This window comes from Desmodus rotundus, chromosome 3 (assembly GCF_022682495.2).
Source record: "Desmodus rotundus isolate HL8 chromosome 3, HLdesRot8A.1, whole genome shotgun sequence".
NCBI classification, from domain to species: Eukaryota; Metazoa; Chordata; class Mammalia; order Chiroptera; family Phyllostomidae; genus Desmodus; species Desmodus rotundus.
This window is the reverse complement of record NC_071389.1, coordinates 33,614,858-33,632,377: the sequence shown is the minus strand read 5'-3', so window position 1 is coordinate 33,632,377 and position 17,520 is coordinate 33,614,858. Positions and strand designations below refer to the sequence as shown.

General features: G+C 57.0%; 1 protein-coding gene across 5 annotated transcripts; it reads left to right on the top strand.

The window, feature by feature from the left end:
• Positions 1-8,023: 8,023 nt before the first annotated feature.
• DMRTA2 (DMRT like family A2) lies at positions 8,024-16,927 on the top strand. 5 transcript variants are annotated; one of them, XM_053920960.1, is made up of 4 exons: positions 8,024-8,091; positions 9,729-9,876; positions 12,802-13,365; positions 14,666-16,927. In XM_053920960.1, exons 2-4 carry the CDS (start codon positions 9,792-9,794, stop codon positions 15,718-15,720), a joined length of 1,704 nt encoding a protein of 567 aa, XP_053776935.1. In that variant the 5' UTR covers positions 8,024-8,091; positions 9,729-9,791; the 3' UTR covers positions 15,721-16,927. The 5 variants fall into 5 exon arrangements, with proteins under 5 accessions (XP_053776935.1, XP_045060264.2, XP_053776936.1 ...); XM_045204329.3 differs by lacking the exon at positions 8,024-8,091 and having other exon boundaries at positions 9,578-9,876; XM_053920961.2 differs by lacking the exon at positions 8,024-8,091 and having other exon boundaries at positions 9,578-9,876; positions 12,536-13,365.
• Positions 16,928-17,520: the final 593 nt, after the last annotated feature.

The window sequence follows — 17,520 nt, the reverse complement described above, 5'->3', positions numbered from 1 at the left end:
AGCCCTGCACCATGCTAGGGGCTCTGTGCACTCAGTCTTAGTACACCATTTTCAGAGTAACTAGAAGGTCACTGCTGTCAGCATCCTTATTTTACAGATCGGAAAACAGGCTCTGAAAGATTATGTCACTGTCCCAGAGACACACAGCCAGCAGTGAGAGAAGCTGGGCTTCCACTCTGGACCCGAGGCCAAAGCTCAAGCCTTCTGTTTCTCCTCAAGGACGAGCCACAACCCCTGCCCCCACCCCCACACACACACTCTGACCTGCTTCAGTAGCTGTAACTTCTAACCCACACACTCCTAGGTTACTGCACTTGTCGGTTCTCCTCCCACCTCTCTGAAAGGGCCCCTCAGAGTTTTCCTGCTCTGCTTGCCTGTGAAGTGTCAGCAGCCCCTGAGTTCCTCGTTCTGCCCTCTGCTCTTCTCAAAACTCTCCTGACACAGGAAGCACTTCGTACTTCTGAGGCTCAGTTCAGATCTTGCCTAAGGTGTAAACTCTGTGAGGCTAGGGTCCATGTCAATCCGATTGTTTTATCCCTCAGCACAGGCCGGGCACTGTGTAGCTGCTTGATAAATAGCTGCTGATAATATAGTGAACATTAATATCTTGTTTACTGCATGCCAGGCACCAAGTGCTTTACTTGTATTAACTCATTTACTCCTCACGACAACCCTTGTTAATAGGACCTGTTACTATCCCTACTTTATGGGCGAGCAAACTGAGGCACAAGAAATGATTTGCCCAGGGTCCCACAGTCAGTAAACCAAGGAGCCAGGACGCAGACACAGGCAGTTTGACTCCAGAGTTTGGGCTATTCTCACTGAACTCCTCCTCCTCCTCCAGGAAGCCTCATGGAATCCCCAGGGCAAGTTAGGGGCCTCTTCCAATCCCTGCATTTGCCCCTAGCAGAGCACATATCACATTATTGTCATTTACACAGAAATCTTCCCCTGTGGACTGTGACAGGTCTGTCCCCACTGGGCCTGGCACAAGGCACAGACAATATATGTTATATGAATGGATGAAGTAGCAAAAGTACCCTGTGGGGTGGAACATAGTATCCCTGTTATGTACATGAATGTACTGAGGCTTAGAGAGGTAAGATTATTTGCCCAGTATTTCATAGCTACTATATGTAACACACACTCTGCACAGCAAACATTTTTTCCACCATGTGTTTTCATCAGGCCAGCACTTAAGTACAATGTAAGTGCCCTTTGCGTTATGAAATTTGGGTCAGTCTTGACTCATCCATTCATCACATAGGCTTTTTGCTGAACAGTGGATTCTCAGCTTCCACCCTTGGCCCAGCACTCCCAGGCGGGGGTGGAACCACCTATTTCAGTGTGGTCAGTGTGGTCAGTGCTAGAGGAATCCCAGGCCAGGTGGTCAGGAAGGCTTCTAGGGAGAGACAACCCCCTCTAGAAGCTCTGGCCAGAGTCCACTGCCCAAACCTGACAGTCTGAGACCCCAGAGTTAGAAAATGCAGGCATCCTACGGGATCACAATGGAGCCTGCCCCTCTGGACTCAGGTCTCCAAGGCCCCCGGAAATGTTATCTGCCTTCCTTGGGTATGCACTGGTAACATTTGCATAGGACTTTTCTGAGGATTTAGCAACAAGGAGTCTTACTGAAACTTTTACCTGTGTTTTTGGAGCCTCAGGTGAAAGTACATGTAAGGGGAAGCAGGTGTGGAGGCCAGGGACTTTGCTGTATTTCTGGAGGTGGGTGCCAAGTCATTCCACATGGGAATCTCTTCCTAGTTGGGTCTGCATAGTTCTTTTCTCATAACAGAGCATTTCTGAGTATAGGAGGCCGCCTTTCATCATTCTACAGATAGAGAGACCAAGACCTAGAGCAGCCAGGGCCTCAGCCAGGGCCTTGGCCAGGGCCTCCTTCCTGGCAGGCCTTCGGCCACAGCAAGCATCGGTGAGGAACTGGTTTGCATGGGTATTGCTACATGTCTCAGTTCCTTCATATAAAAAACAAGGTGCATTTTATGTTGTCACACACCGTGGGAGGTCACAGACACAGAGGGAAGACATGTTCTCTGGAATAAAAGTAGTACAGAACCCAGCCCCTGCCTTCAGGGAGCCCCACTGGGAACCAGCAGTGCCAGTGTGCCCCAAATAGCAGAGGCCCTGAAAAGAGACAGGCCAGGGTGCTTCCAGAGGCGGGGTGGGCTCTGGGCTATGCCACTCCTCCTCCCTGGTACAGCTCCGCTTACTGCCTCATGGCCAACACCTGGTTGGTGGATCCCCTAGAGAGGGTGGAGGGTGGTGGGTGGAGTGCGTAGGGAAGGAGATGGCCCAGAGGCCGTTTGAGGCCTTGAGCACTCTGGGCCTGCCAAAGGTCCCTGAGCCATGAATTCTGACTGTGGAGGGGGTTTTCAGGTTATGATTCAAGAACAGAGCCACCTCCTGTCGCCAGCTGCCAGCTTCCCAGTCTTCTTTCTAATGGAGGCAGAGAGGTACTGAAGGGAACAGTTTCCCTCTCTGGAGTGAAGGCAAAGAGAATCCATTCACTCTACAACTGCCGGACACATACTAATGCCCGATACAGCCTGAGCGTTTACTGCGTGCCAGACGCTGAGGACTTTGCATGAACTGTGTTCCTGAATCCTCACGAGGACCCGGGAAAGCTTTGTTCTTGCTCTCACCTCACAGGAGAGGAAACGTGATGAATGCAGGGCTCCAGCCCAGGCTTGCCAGGCCCTGTGACCCAGGATGCTGAAGGTGCACCCAGGGTGGTGCCTGACTCTTGATGTAGGAGCCCAGTGTGGTCAGTGCTGAGGGGTAAAGGGGGGCTGGTTACAGGGGCACAGAAAGGGAGTGAAAAAGCTCCAAAAGAAAGAGACTCCAAACCCCAGGAGAACTGCTCCCTTCCTCTACTCCACCCCCCACACACTCATCCTCAGGGGACCAGTTTTGAGAACTGGGGGTGAGGGGAGTGGCCTCAGCTCCACCTTCTAGTCCCTAACCAGTCTCTTCTGTAGATGCAAAGAACAGTTTCCCCCTCCCCCACCTGGATGTGCGACCCTGGGAAACACTTCCCATCTAGGCCTCAGCTTCCTCTGATAAGAACTGGGAAGTTGGACTGCTGTGTGGTTTGGAGAGGGTGGAATGCACAGGCACTTGGAGAGTGCAGGGCCAGCATGTGCCTACTGCGCCTCTGGCAGGAGAGAGTGGGGCATCCTAGGGACTGGGCCCCACAGGGTGAAGTTTTCCAGGTAACTGACCACCTGGAGCTGGGAGCCTGCAGGAGGCATCAGTGCCACCTCAAGCCTGGACTCTGACCACCCACTGGGGCAAAAAAGCCAACTTGTCAGCCAGCTGCCCCACCCTCCCCAGACCCCAACCCACCAGCAAAGAGATTTAACACTCGGGGCTCCAGCTTGGAACTCCCCACCACACACGGCCTGGAAGGACACTGCACAGCCCCAGCGGGAAATGGGACGCAGAGGGAGTGGGAGATGGGGGGTGGGGCGTGGGAGAAGCCGGAGTGGGAGAATCCCTGAGGAAGAGATGCCAAGGGTGAGTGTGAGTGTGGCCTCGGTGGATGGGTTGGGTCTCCACCTCCCAGACCCATTTCTCCCTCATATTTTCATTTGAGTCATGACCTGGGAGCGACGGGCAGGAAATATGCGACTGTGGCAGGCGCTTCCCTCCACACACTTCCGAGGAAGGGTGGGGACCCAAACCCAGGCTGATCCGACCCCAGAGACTAGCCCTACTGTCGTCCTTCCTCGTCCTAGCCCCTCCCGCACATGCTGTGCCCTGGCTGCGGCTGTCCTTCCTCCGGCAGTCCCAGTCTGAATCCAGGGGGGCTGGCAGGCGAGCCCAGAGAGGGCTGGCGACTCGCCCACGGTTGCAGGTTACACAGCCGGGGAAGGCTCTGAGCTGGGTGGCGCGCTGGCCCGGGGCTGATTCCGGGGGTCGCTGCTTCCAAACAGTACCCTTGGGGGATGGAGGCCAGGAAAGGGAAGGTCCAGAGAAGACCACCCTGCAGCGCACACCGTCCCCAAGCCCCCGGGAGGGCCTGCAAATCCCTTGGGCCTTTGCACCGTTTTCTCTGAGCAGAGTCGCCTCTGTCTCCCTCACGTCCCTGGCTTGGTAAATGTCGGGTCCTTCCACACTCAGCATTGGGAAACTGTGAGAACTAATTTTAAGTGTGTGTGTGGGGAGGGGGGTCAGAAGGGAGGCTGGTTGAAAGATAAATATACTATAATCAGTAACTTTCTCATGTTCCTGTCATAATCAGTGAGATGTTATAATGGGTGAAAATATTCTTCACGATAGCTACATCAAATGCCATGGGATGTGCTTCAGAAACAGAACTATAGGAACAGAATGACAAAATGTATAAAGGGTCATGAGTAAAATAGTTATACCTGGTCCTAGATGGAAATATCCCATATTGTGAAGATGCATAATCTCCTTTAAAGTAATGTCTAAAAGTAGTTTAGTCAAATTTTTCAAAGGGCTTTTTAAATTTTTTATTTTCCCATTGAAACCAGCTTTAAAAATTCTAAAAATATGTACTCAAAAGACTATATTTCCAAAATACCCATGAGAATTTTGAAATAGAAGAATCAGGAATCAGAGGATAACTTGCCCTCCCAAGTATGACAGAACTACAAAAATTAAGAGAACGAGGCTGGTGCAAAAGTAAACAGCTGCCCAGAAGAGAAAGTGCTGAAGCCCCCTCAGGCCACCTGAGAACTTGGTACGCAGTACACGGTCAGCCGTGGGGGGCGGGGCGTCACTCAGTAGTGCTGTGCTCACTGGCTGGCTAATCGTTTGGGGGAAATTCAGTTACAGACTTACTTCACACCTTCCACCAAAATTAATTTCAAATGAATTACAGATCTAAATAATGAAAAGTGCTAATATAAAATATACAGGAATGCTCTTAGAAAGTTAGTTAGATTTGAAAAAACCCTTAAGTATGATACTGTAAATAGACTCTATAAAGAAAAAATGACAGATTTGGCTCCATTAGAATTTTAACTCCTGTTGAACAATAACAAAACGGGATGAGCAAAAAATGGAGAGATGCGGCATATATTACATATCAGAGGATACTAATGCCTTTAATATATGAACAGCTATTACAAATTAAGGAAAGGAAAATCTCTATGATAGAAAAATAAGCAAAGGAGCCCCAGCTGGTGTGGCTCAGTGGATTGAGCACAGGCCTGAGGATCTAGAGGTCGCTGGTTTGATTCCTGGTCAGGGCACATGCCTGGGTTGTGGGCCAACCGACCAATGCTTCTCTTCCTCTCTTTCTCCCTTCCTTTCCCCTCTCTCTAAAAATAAATAAATAAAATCTTTTTTAAAAAGAAAGAAAAATAAGCAAAGGACATACACAGAATTTTTTAGAAAAAATACAAGTGACTAACACATATAGGAGAAACTAAGGATATGCAAATCACAATGACAAAATATTCTCTTTTTTGCTCAGATTAGCAATGATTACAAAGAGCAGCAAGATTCACTACTGTTGAGAGTGTTTGTTGTCACAACCTTTCTTAAGGGCTATTTGACAGGCAGCTATTAAAAGCCTTAAAAAAGCCTCTGAACAATCAATCCTATTTATAGGAATTTATTCTAAGGAAATAATAAGGCAAATTCACAAAGAATGTTCATTGTAGCAATGTTTATTATAGCCAAATTGGAAACAAGCAATATCTATTAATAGGAAAATGGCTAAATAAATTAAGGTACATATATAAAATAAAATATTAACCACTTCTTTTAAAAGATTCTGTAGACATATTGACTAACATGAAAAATCTTTATCGTTTATAAATAAAAAGCAAGTCACAAAAAGTATATGTTTGTAAATATAGGTACACACAAAAAATTCCAAATATACTTTGCTGAATATTCTAAAATATTTTATGTTTTTTTTTTACTTTATCAGACCAAGCAATAACAATGTTTCCATTTGGAAAACCTAACGTCAGGGGTCTCACGTCAGGGGTCTCTTTCTTCAGTTCCTTGGCCCGGCCCCGCCGCAGCCCTGCTCTGTGGGGTGGGTGACTGAGTTCTCGGTTGGCTGACCAGCTCTGCGAGGGCCCACCCATCACGGCTGGCTCCTCTCCCTCGGGTCCTCGGGGCCTGGCACTCACTAGTGCTCGACATGAAAGAACAAGGAGTGAAGGAACGAAGGGCCCCGTTTTCTCACGTTTCCGTGAATGATCGGTGAGACGGATGGGCTCAAACCGACCGAAAGGCCCTAGGTCAGATCCTACCCTCCCAGAACTGAAGGTGAGAAGGAAGAAAAATCTAGGAGCGGGAGTCGGATCTGGGTTCCCATCTTCCTCGAGGCTCAACGACCTTGTGACCCGGGGAAATCAGTGTCGCTGGGCCTTGGCCAACTGGTCTCTCAAAGGCGAGGACGGCCTACCGAGCAGCCCGGAGCACACCAAGCTTTGGCCGAGTGGTGTACGCAGTGGGCGCTCAAAACCAGAAGCTCACAGTCGGGCGGTGGACGCCACTCCCCGTGCGTTTGTCCCCAGGCTCAGAAATGCCCAACCCGCAGGTTGTGCAGATAGGAAGCCTGGCGACACTGGGGTTCGGGCCGCGCTCTCCGCGCCGGTGACTTCGCTCCTCCGCCTCTGGCTGCTGCCCCACCCACACCTCTGGTGGGGGGTCCAGGGCCCCGGGAAAGGACGAGCCCAGCGGGGCCTGCGGTCCCCGGGGGTGAAGGTACGGAGAAGGGCCGCAGGCCTGGCGTCTGTCCGCTGCGTTCTCTTGAGCCCGCGCCCGAAACGGAGCAGAACTTGGGCCTCGGGTGGCGGGTCTCTCTGGACACTCCTGAGTTCGAACTCTGTCCCACTCCTTACTAGTGGTAGGACGTGGGGCAGGTCACCTCACTCCCCGGCCAGTGAGACCGTGGAACTCGCCTGCGCAGAGAGAGCGGGGCGACTTCACTAAACTAAGAGCCTGTGCGGGGAGCGCGGGGCGCACGGCCCCTCACGCAGAGCGCCTAGGTCGCCTGCGGCGACGCGAGAGGCTCCTTCTGGCTGCGAAACGGTGTCCGGGTGCCTAGCCCTGGCCCTGGCCGAAACCGGAACTGTGGCTTCGACCTCCCAAAAGCCCGTGGATTTTTTTGTTGTTGGTTTTTGTTTGTGGGGTTTTTTGTTATGTTTTTGGTTTTGGGTTTTTTTTGCGGGCTCGGGGGCCGGGACAGCATAACAGGCTGCGCTTCCGCCCCGCAGTGCCCGAGTGGATTCGGAGGAAAATGTTGTTGTGCGTGTCCGTGCGTGTACAGGTGTACGCACATCCGCACGCGTGTCCGTGCGTCCAAGGGCGTCCGTGGCCGTGCGGGAAACAGTGCACGGGTGGCCCGCGGCGGCTCCTTCTCCCGGAGGCCCCTTCCCACCTTTATCTGCGCCTCTTCGCGGTTCAGAGTTGCAGCCAAACTGACGGAATCTGGCGCGGTCCGTGGAGGGGCGGGGACGGGAGGGGCGCTTTCGTCCCGGAGCCACAGGTTTGGGGATAATTACTTTTAATGTCAGAAAGATTTAGTTTAATATCATCTCTATTAGGCTGCCGGGAGGATAATTAAACGGGACGCGCCGCAGCCGGCAAACAGATGGCGTCTGCTTGCTCCGAGGCCGCGGACAAACAGCGCAAAAGTCAGTGCCCCCCGGGTGCCCGCCAGCGCGCGCCCCGGCCCAGCTCCTATCCCGCGCCGCCGCGCCTCCAGCCTTCGCCCCGCCCCCCGCCCCTCCCCAGCCTCACCCCCGAGCCCAGCAGGGCCTCCTCTCGGGTTCCCACCACTGCCAGCGGGAAGGGGTGCGTGGGGGTGGGGCCAGGCGCGAACAAGGGTGGAGGTGCATTTTCGTGGCTGGGAGCGCTCACCTGGGGCCCCAGGCCCTGGCGGGGCAAAGGCGTCAGCAAACGATCCTGAGCTCAGAGGACGTGTGTGAGCGAGTTTGCGTGTGTGTGACTCGTAAGGATGGGCTTTCTGCCCTCGGCTGCCCCGTCCGCCCGGCAGGGCTGCTTTCTCAGCCCGGAGGCCAGCGACCTGCAGGGCCCCGGGGTAGGGCTAGGTCAGCGGAGGAGCGAGGGCACACGTGTGTGAGTACACGCTCCTGTCAGGGTGTTCGGTCTCCGGTGGGAGTGTGCGGGCGCCGGGCGAGAGGTCACACCCCGAGCGGAGGCCCCGGGATGTGCACATGCTCGTGGAAGTGCTTGGAGTCAAAGGAGCTTTCAGACGGCGAACCCTCGGATGGGAGGGCAGCCTCGGCAGTGAGCGCACCCGCGGGGGGTAACTGCGTGCAGGTGTGAGCATGTGTCCAAGACTTTGCAGAACGAGGTCACATGTCCAGGTGTGAAGCCACACTCTGCTGGGAGTAGAGGGGTAGCCCTCGCTGCCTCAATCTGGGCATGCTCTCCCCACCGCTGGTGGCTCAGTCCCGCCACCCCTTTCAGTCGGCTCCTCTCCTCCTGACCTGAGTCCACATCAGGACTGGCCCCAGAGTGGCCCTCGGAGGTGTGAGTGCAGTGACCCTGCTCCAGCACATTACTCTGCCTCCCTCCAGACACACTCACTCACGTGTGCACCCCAGCCTTGCGCCGGAAGAAAGGCTGTGGGGCCTGGGACCTGTGGGACAGTGGACAGGAGGAAAGAGGATGAGAGGTGCCTGCTGTAGGGGTGGGCAGATTCGTTCGGTTGGGCTGCTCTCCCGGACGTGTCCTCTCCCCCTCCGAAGAAAATGAGGTTCCTTACACACCAGCAGGAGAGCTCTGGGTTCCCCAGCGGGAACCTTCGGCTGGACCCTTGGCTGCTGCAGGCTCATTCACACTCGAGTGAGGGAGTCTCACAGTGGCCTGGTTTCAAGAAGGAAGAGGGGTGCCTGGGCCACTGCCCCGGGAAAGCTAGGCCGATTCTGTAGTTCACCTCGCTTGAGGTTTAAAATAATTTCTGTAAAATTTAATCCAAGGTAGCTCTGGAAGGAGGCACCTGGCTGCCCCCTCGGAGGATCTGGCTGCGGTCCTCTCTTTCCACCCCCGACCCCCCACCCCCCCAGCCTGCACTTAACGCAGAGACTTTCTGGACCTCATAACCTCAAAGTGTTGGAAGGTGGGGTCTGGGTCCTACGCTCCTGAAGAACATATTATCCCAGACTCACTTCCTTACCCTCACTCCACGCAGGAGACCCAAGGGACCTGACCCCTTTTGCTCCCAAACACATTTGCAGGCTCCAGCGAGTGGAATTTGCCAGGAGCAAATAACCTGGTTTCTATCGCTGCCACAGCCTCTGTTTGGGTCAGAGTGCACCCTCCCCGACCTGATCAACTTCTGGAAGCTCTCTGCCACACTCTTATGCACACCACACTCTTCCTCTCCTTCCTCCCCCAGTTTGGTCCTCGGGTTCGGCTTCCCGAAGGAACCCGCGTGAGGTTCTGGGGTCTTCTGTGGGGACTGGGTCCTAGAGCCTTCCTCTGGGATCCTCAGCCTCAGGCGTCAGAGGCAGCTGGGCTGGCGGGGTGCGATGCAGTCAGTAGTCGTGGCAGGTGGACGTGGCTGCGTCCTGAGGTTCCTGGGCCGAGCCTGCACGCCCAGTGCGTCCGAGCCTCAGATGGCTCGGGCCAGAACCCAGTGGCCCTGGAAGTTCGAAAGAACAACGCGGAAACGCATGATCTGGAATCGAGGGAGAATATGGGAAAACGCATTTTTCTTGTTAATTAAACGAATTTTCTTTACTCTGAAGGAGAGAGAAAAGTGGGTAATAAAAACGAGAGCGAGAGACTATTACAAGGAGAATAGAAAGAAAATGCACAGAGAACCACAGATAGAGAAACCCCAGGCGATCTCGCCCGAGGACCGCGGCATTAATTCCAGACGTTGCCATTCAAAAGGTAAACAAAATCTGAAACCTGTTACCTTCTCTGCAGCCCTGGCTGTGTGTCAGGGCCGTGACGTCAGGCCGGCAGAGTCCGGCGAAAGTTGAAACTGCTCTTGGGGTTGTGGCGACCTTGTCTCTGGCCCGGTGGACAGACAGACGGTTGCACGTCCTGCTTCCAAGAGGATCTGGGGAGACAGGGAGGTCACTTTTATTTTTGTTTTTTAAAATTAAACTAATTGTTAATTTAAAACAACAACGACGAGATAATCCCACCATCATGTGAAAAGAAATCGAAATGTTGCCGAAGCGAGCAAAAGAAAGAGCTGGAGGGGGAGAGGGACGGGGTTAGGGAGGGGTGGAGAGGGAAAGACGCGAAGCGCGCAAGGGACGCGGCCGGCGCGGACAGGAAGCGCAATCTCATTTCTTCTCTCCGGGGTCCACTTCAAAAGCAAAAATCCATATTAGCCACACTTACCTTGCATGATCCATTATCGTATCAGGACTTTTAAAATAACTTACCTGTTAAAGACAGCAGGAGAAAAAAACAAAACAAGCCCCAAATGCAGAGGGCTGCAGAGCACGCCCAACAGAGCCGGAAGGAAGCTGGGAAATCTCCTTGGCATCGCCATATACACCCTCCCTTCCCCACCCCCGTCTCACCCCCACCCGACCACGGTAATTGAATTGTCACCTGCCCCCATCTCGCCCCGGGCCGCCAGGGACACTGGGGAAAGTCGGCCTAGCCAAGCGCCCCCAGCCAGTGAGAGCGACGCGGCAGAGCCCGCGCCCCAGAAGCCGAATGGTTGCACAGGTCTGCGTAGAGACGCCACTGGACACGGTAATTAGGCGCAATTCACACGCTCTCCGGCGCACGGAAACTACTTGTCACGATAGATTCAACGCTCCTTCTAGCCCACTTTTCCCCACTTCTTCCCTGGTGCGCCCCCTCCCCTTCCAGAGACACTCAGTGGAGCCTTTGGAGTTTCGAATCTTTCGGACACTGCAGAACGCGGGGCTCCCCGGGCGCGGGTCCGGCCAATCAGAGTGCCGTCTGCCTCCCCTGGCCAATGGCAGACGCCACATTGTTGTCCAATTCTGTCTAATGGAGCCCTAAGGAGCAACAATAGAGCAGGCGAGCGGCTCATTGAGAGTCTGGCAGCGCCGGGCAACTGGGGCCCAGCTGTGCGCAGCGTCCGGCGCGCTCCGCGAGGGGATGCGGCGCAGCTAAGGCCGGTCCCGCGTTCCGGCCCGTCGGTCTCTAAACGGTCCCCCGGCTCAGATTTCCGACGGAAGGGCTGGACTGCGCCGCGTTCTGAAGGGGTCCGCCAGTTCGGACATGGTGACTGGAGGAGGGTGACGTGGTCAGATAAGGGGCCGGGGGGCAAAGAGAAGAGGCTAAGAGCGTCAGCATCGCCAGCGGAGCGGGGAGGCGCGAGCAGCGCCAGCCGGAGGAGGATCCCCGAGCCCAAGGCAGGTAGTTGAGGGCCGCAGGGAGGGCAGGGGAGGCGGCCGGGCCTGCGGCCCCCGTAGACGAAGCTCGGGCCACGCTGGCTTTAGGGACTGTGCGGCCCGAGGGGCCTGAAGGAAGAGGCAGCGCGCGGAGAGAGGGGAGGGGTCTAGATTGTCGAGCGGCGACACCGAAGGACCCAGAGGAAGCCGTGTAGGAAGCTCGGAGCTGGGCCTGCCTGGGCCTTCTGGGGCCGCGGCGCAGGTGGGATTCCTGCGTCCGCTCAGAGCCAGTTCCAGAGCCCTGCCCTGGTGCTGCCTGCTAAGCCACCCAAGTCCCAGGAACCCAACTCTGAGGCCAGAAAGCAGGAATCTGCGCCCGAGAGGGGTCCCGCGAGGCCTCAGGATGGGGCGGGCGTTTCTGACGACTAGGTGCCTAAACCGGGATGGGAGGAAGAGGCAGTGTGAGGTGGTCAGAATGTCCCTCCTGCAATACCTAACTTTTGCAAGATACTTTTTCCTCCCTGGCTGCTCCTCCAGACTGTGATTGTGCCACAGGTTTTACTCCAACCCCATCCCAGCCTATAGCTGCGGGTATTTTTTTTTTTTCTCTCAAGCACACCCCTCTCCTCTGCGTGAACCCTGAGACCCAGGCACCCGAGTCAGCTGTTTTCCGCTGTTCTCACGCTAATCTTAGGCTGGGCTCGCCTATCCAAAGTTTCTTCCGCTGAATTCTCTTTAATCCTCCTCCCCAGACTTCCTAAACTCGGCTCCACACAAACTCTCCTCCCCACTCGATGGAGGTCTGCACCACGGAACTTGTGGCTCCCACATTTCCACGGGCCCCAGGGCCCCTGAGTTGTTTCCTAATCCTCACTCCACTTCCTAGAGCTATTCTTTCTGTTCCTGATTTTTCTCTTGAACTCCCTGGCTCCCACCAGCAAAACAAACAAACAAAATCCTCCAGCCCAACCAGCCGAACTCTCCTCCTCTTCACCCTTCCACAGAACTGGACGTTCCACCCTGGATGTTCCTGTTTTGTCCTGGCACCAATCTGTTGAGTCCAAATTATCTCTCACATCCAAGTCCTGTCCAACAAACATGTCTTTCTATCCGGTCTCACACTGATGAAGCTCAACTTTGGGTGATACTATTTTCTTTGTTAAACTCTTCTTACATCCATCTGAACCAGTGACTTTCAAAAGTTATGTTTTTATTTTTTCCAGCAGAATCACTGATGCAAACGAAATCTTACACCCAGCGCATAAGTCAGATATCAGAAGCCTCTGGTGGGAGTGGGGTGGGGGAGCTCGGCCTTAGGAGGCGGGCTCCGAAGACACCTCCTCCCAGCAATATGACAACCAGCAGTCAAACGCGTGCGGCCGAAATGTCCCTCTCTAAGCCTGGGTTCCTCGAGTGTGTGCTTTAGCTTCGCGCACCGTGCACTCCTCACCGCAAGTCTCTCCTCCCTTCCCACCGTATTCCACGCCAGGTGCTGACATGGAGCTGCGCTCCGAGTTGCCGAGCGTGCCAGGCGCGGCGACGGCGGCGACGACAGCGACGGGGCCGCCGGTGGCATCTGTGGCGTCGGTGGCAGCGGCAGCGGCGGCGGCCGCTTCGCTGCCGGTGAGCGTGGCGGGCGGCTTGCTACGGGCGCCGCCGCTGTTGTTGCGGGCGGCGGAGAAGTATCCGCGGACCCCCAAGTGCGCGCGCTGCCGCAACCACGGCGTGGTGTCTGCGCTCAAGGGCCACAAGCGCTACTGCCGCTGGAAGGACTGTCTGTGCGCCAAGTGCACGCTCATCGCCGAGCGCCAGCGCGTCATGGCGGCGCAGGTGGCGCTGCGCAGGCAGCAGGCGCAGGAAGAGAACGAGGCGCGCGAGCTACAGCTGCTCTATGGCACCGCAGAGGGCCTGGCGCTGGCCGCCGCCAACGGCATCATCCCGCCGCGACCCGCCTACGAGGTCTTCGGCTCCGTGTGCGCCGCGGACAGCGGGGGGACGGGAGCGGCAGCACCTGCGGGGGCCGGAGGCGGCACAGCGGGCGCCGGGAGTTCAGGTGAGAGCGCGGCGGGCCTAGGAGGTATGCGGTGAAGGGACGGGGCCCAGGCGCGCGGCCCAGAGACGCGACTCGGTACTCCAGAGGAGAATCCCCTTCCCCGCACGTCCGGACCGCTAGGGTTTACCGCGCAGCCAGCCCCTGATCTGGAACATAAACACAAACTCTCTCCTCTTTTAAAGCATTTGCACTTTAGTGCTTCCTTGCACCGCGGGCTCCATTGCGAAGGCTTTAGTCTTATCTCCTCTACACAAACAGGTCCCCGCTTTCCTGCTCACTTCGCTGGGTCTTCTACCCGGCGCAGAAACCCGCGCGTCTTCTCTTTTCCTTCGTTCTGTGCTTCTCCTTGTGCCGCAGTTTCCCCGCTACTTCCCAACTCTGTTCAGGAACCCGACCCTCTCCAAGCCTCCTGCCCCGTCCCGCACCTCGTTCACTAGGTATTGGAGAGAGATCGTTCCTTTTCCATTTGTGATTCCTTTAATCGTGTTCCTAATGCTCCTGGCAACTGCAGGTTGCGCCCTGCCCCTTTCTAGCTTCTTCTCCCCCTTGTGCCCAGTTTCTCAGAGTACGAGCTCTCTCACTTCCCTCCGTGCGCGGCCCTCGTACCCCTCTGCTTCCTGCCTGGCCCCACCCTCTTCTTCAAAACTCCCTTGGCTTTTTCACAGGAGGGAGGAAATCAGGTGGCTGCCACTGGGGCGCTCTCAGCTTGGGAGACAAGAACTTTTTAGGTCTTAATTTTGGAAAGCGTGGCTTAGAAATAGGGGCTTTATTTTTGCCTGTAGAGCGGTTTGGGGTCTACTGCATGCCCAAAGCGCCTTCCTTTACAGACTGCCCGGGGCCAGAGTGCACCCAGGCCTGGGTCGGCTCTTGGAATCACAGAAGCGGAGTGGTCTCTTTTATACGGAGTGTGGTGTAGGTGGGAGTTCTGTTGGCTCCTGCTTGAACCCAGGGCCAGTTCACGTTTCCAGGGCAGGGCCGGGCCAGGTGGGGATATTAGGGCGGAGTCGTTGAGGCGCAGATGTAGGGAGGAGGGCACTGAACATTGAGGGTGCAGGGCACGGGTGGTTGGGGCTCTGGGTACAGAGAGAGAGCGCTCCCTGGGGGCGGGGGAAGAGAGGACCGGAGGGACTTGGAGAGGAAGGAATGGTGGAGCCAAGAGAATGAGGAGCACTGGAGCGCACTGCATGAAGGTCGTGGGGCTCATTGGGAGGAGAACCTGGGATGCACGTGGCTGGGGTGCTGTGGTGTGGTGGCCTCCCACTCCTAACTGTTCCTCACATCCTATTTTCTCCCCTCCCAGAGGCCAAGTTACAGAAATTCGACCTATTCCCCAAGGCGCTGCTTCAAGCAGGCCGTCCGGGCAGCCCGCCGCTGCCACCCGGGAAGCCCTTATCACCCGACGGCGCGGACTCGGGTCCCGGGACGTCGTCCCCAGAGGTGCGGCCGGGCTCGGGTTCCGAGAACGGCGATGGCGAGTCCTTTTCAGGGTCGCCTCTGACCCGGGCCTCCAAGGAGGCAGGTGGCAGCTGCCCGGGCAGCACTGGCCCCGGAGGCGGTGGCGAGGACGACAGCCCGGGCTCCGCCAGCCCTCTGGGCTCTGAATCCGGTTCGGAGGCCGACAGAGAAGAGGCAGAGGCCGCGCCAGCGCCTGGGCTGGGCGGCGGCCCGGTTCCCCGGCAGCGGACGCCTCTGGACATCTTGACGCGCGTCTTCCCGGGCCACCGGCGAGGCGTCCTGGAGCTGGTGCTGCAGGGCTGCGGCGGCGACGTGGTGCAGGCCATCGAGCAGGTGTTGAACCACCACCGCGGGGGCCTGGCGGCCGGGCTCGGCCCCGCCGCGCCCTCTGACAAGGTCGCCGTGGGGGCTCTAGCAGCTGTGGACGACGGGTGGCCGGGCCGCGTCGACGCTGCGGCGGCTGCCGGGGGGCCCGGGCTGCCCGCGCCTCTGCAGGCGGGCCCCACCGCACCGCCGCACCACAGACCTTTGCTAGCCGGCGCCATGGCTCCCGGGACGCTGGGCTCGCTGAGCAGCCGCTCGGCCTTCTCGCCTCTGCAGCCCAACGCCAGTCACTTCGGCGCTGACGCGGGCGCCTACCCGCTGGGCGCACCGCTCGGCCTCAGCCCCCTGCGCCTGGCCTACTCGGCGGCGGCGGCGCACAGCCGCGGCTTGGCCTTCATGGCTCCTTACTCCACCGCGGGCCTGGTGCCCACGCTCGGCTTCCGCCCGCCCATGGACTACGCCTTCAGCGATCTCATGCGCGATCGCTCCGCGGCCGCCGCCGCGGTGCACAAGGAGCCGTCCTACGGCGGCGGCCTGTACGGGCCTATGGTCAATGGCGCCCCTGAGAAGCAGTAGGGCGACGGACCCGCAGCGGGCGGCCCCCAATCAGGGACCAGGCCTGTCCCCGCGGGCCACCGGCCCCTTTTCGTCCGGTGCGCTCTCTGCACCCCGACTGGGGTCCTCTCGCTCCACGGTGGTTTTCAGTTTTGTTTGGAAGGGTGGGTGGGGAAAGCTGAGCAAAAGGGAGCAGCTACGGTAGACGTTCTCGGAGGAGGTGCGCGGCCCGGACCCCCCGCCCCCCGCCCCCAGGCTCCCCAGTCCTTCCGAAAGCAAAGGCTCCCTCTGAAGCGCACCCTCCTGCCTCTCCGTTAGGCAACGCCATCCCGCCCCCGCAGAGCTCACAAGGATGGCAGGATAGTCTGGGAGTCTGTCTTGTCTCCCCCTCCCTTTAAAGAATTTTAAATATTTGCTCTAACAAATATAAATTTAGGATGTATAAATCTCCTGGCACTGAGTCGAGTCTTTGGGACACACATATATATCGATATAAATTGTAAAAAAGGAGACAAGTTCTACAGTGCACTTTCCTCGTGGCGGTATTTGTCGCTCTCTTTGTCGCTTAAGCCGATAAGCATGGTTTCCTTGGTGCAGTGTTTTTATATATGTATAAATCTATATATATCTATACATATATATACAAGCCAGTGTATAATGTTATAAAATGGAATTCTAAGTTATTAATTGTAATCTGTAGGTGACCTCGGTATTAACGTGAAAAAATCAAAAACAAGCAAAAAAAGGAAAAATGGAAAAATTAGACTATGCGCGCATTGTACTCATCAGGTTTTATAGACAAAATATATTGTAAACTGGGGACGAATCCTGCCCACCCGCCCCACCAGCCTGGGCCGGTCTCTCTCCAAGGGGCGGTCAAGGTGCGCACAGCCGCCGGAACAGAGCGACGCGTGCCTGGGCCGGACCTGCCCGCCCGAGGGCCCGTCCCCGCCTCCCGGGACTCGTCAGACTCTCCGGCAGAAGCGGGGACAGCGGGAACCGCTGCTCCCGAGAATGGCTCACTTTGTGTTTTCCTTTGCATAGACAGGAGCTAGAAATAAATGTTATTTTCTAAGAAAACGACACCGAATCCCGTCCCGCTCCTCGGGCAGCGAGCGGGATTGAGAAAAGTCTTGATTTCCTCCTGCTGGAGCCGCGGTGCCAGGGAGGAGCTTGACCGAGGTCCGACTGGTGCTGTGACCTTGGGGGCTGCGGGGCGAGGCAGTTTCCCAGGGCGCCTCGGAGGGCCCCGAGGCCGAGACTCCCGGAGGAGCGGTGCCCGCTGCGCTGGGGGGGGGGGGGGGCGGGGACCGGTGTCCCCATCGCTCCCGGCTTGGGCGCCCGAGCTCTGGCGGGGTCGGCCTGCCCGTGGACCCGGGCCCCCGCCCGGCCCCGGCGCTGGCGCGGCTTCTGCCTCGTCTCCGTCGGGGAGAAGGGTCGCGAGCCGCCTTAGGGTCCCGCGAGGCCGGCGGCCGAAGTGAGCGCGGCCCGGGTCCTACACTGCGCGCCTCCCTTCTCAGATTTGGGACCACGGCCGATGGGGGCGGCAGATGGCGGAAGGCTGCAAGGGAAGACCATCTCCCACAGAGTTACTATGGGTGCTACTGGGGGCTTTCAGTAGTGGGGCGCTGCTCCCACCCGAGGCCGTGTCGTCCGCCAGACCGCACCCCGCAGCCGCCCTGGGCCGACCCCCTTCTCCTTCTGCGCGTCTGCTGCGCACACGGCGACTCCCCCTCTTCGGGAAACAGGGCGCCCCCTCCCTTAGGCTGGTCCCGGCGACATCCTAAGGTAAACTTCTGGGGCCGGCTCGAGTTCCGCCAG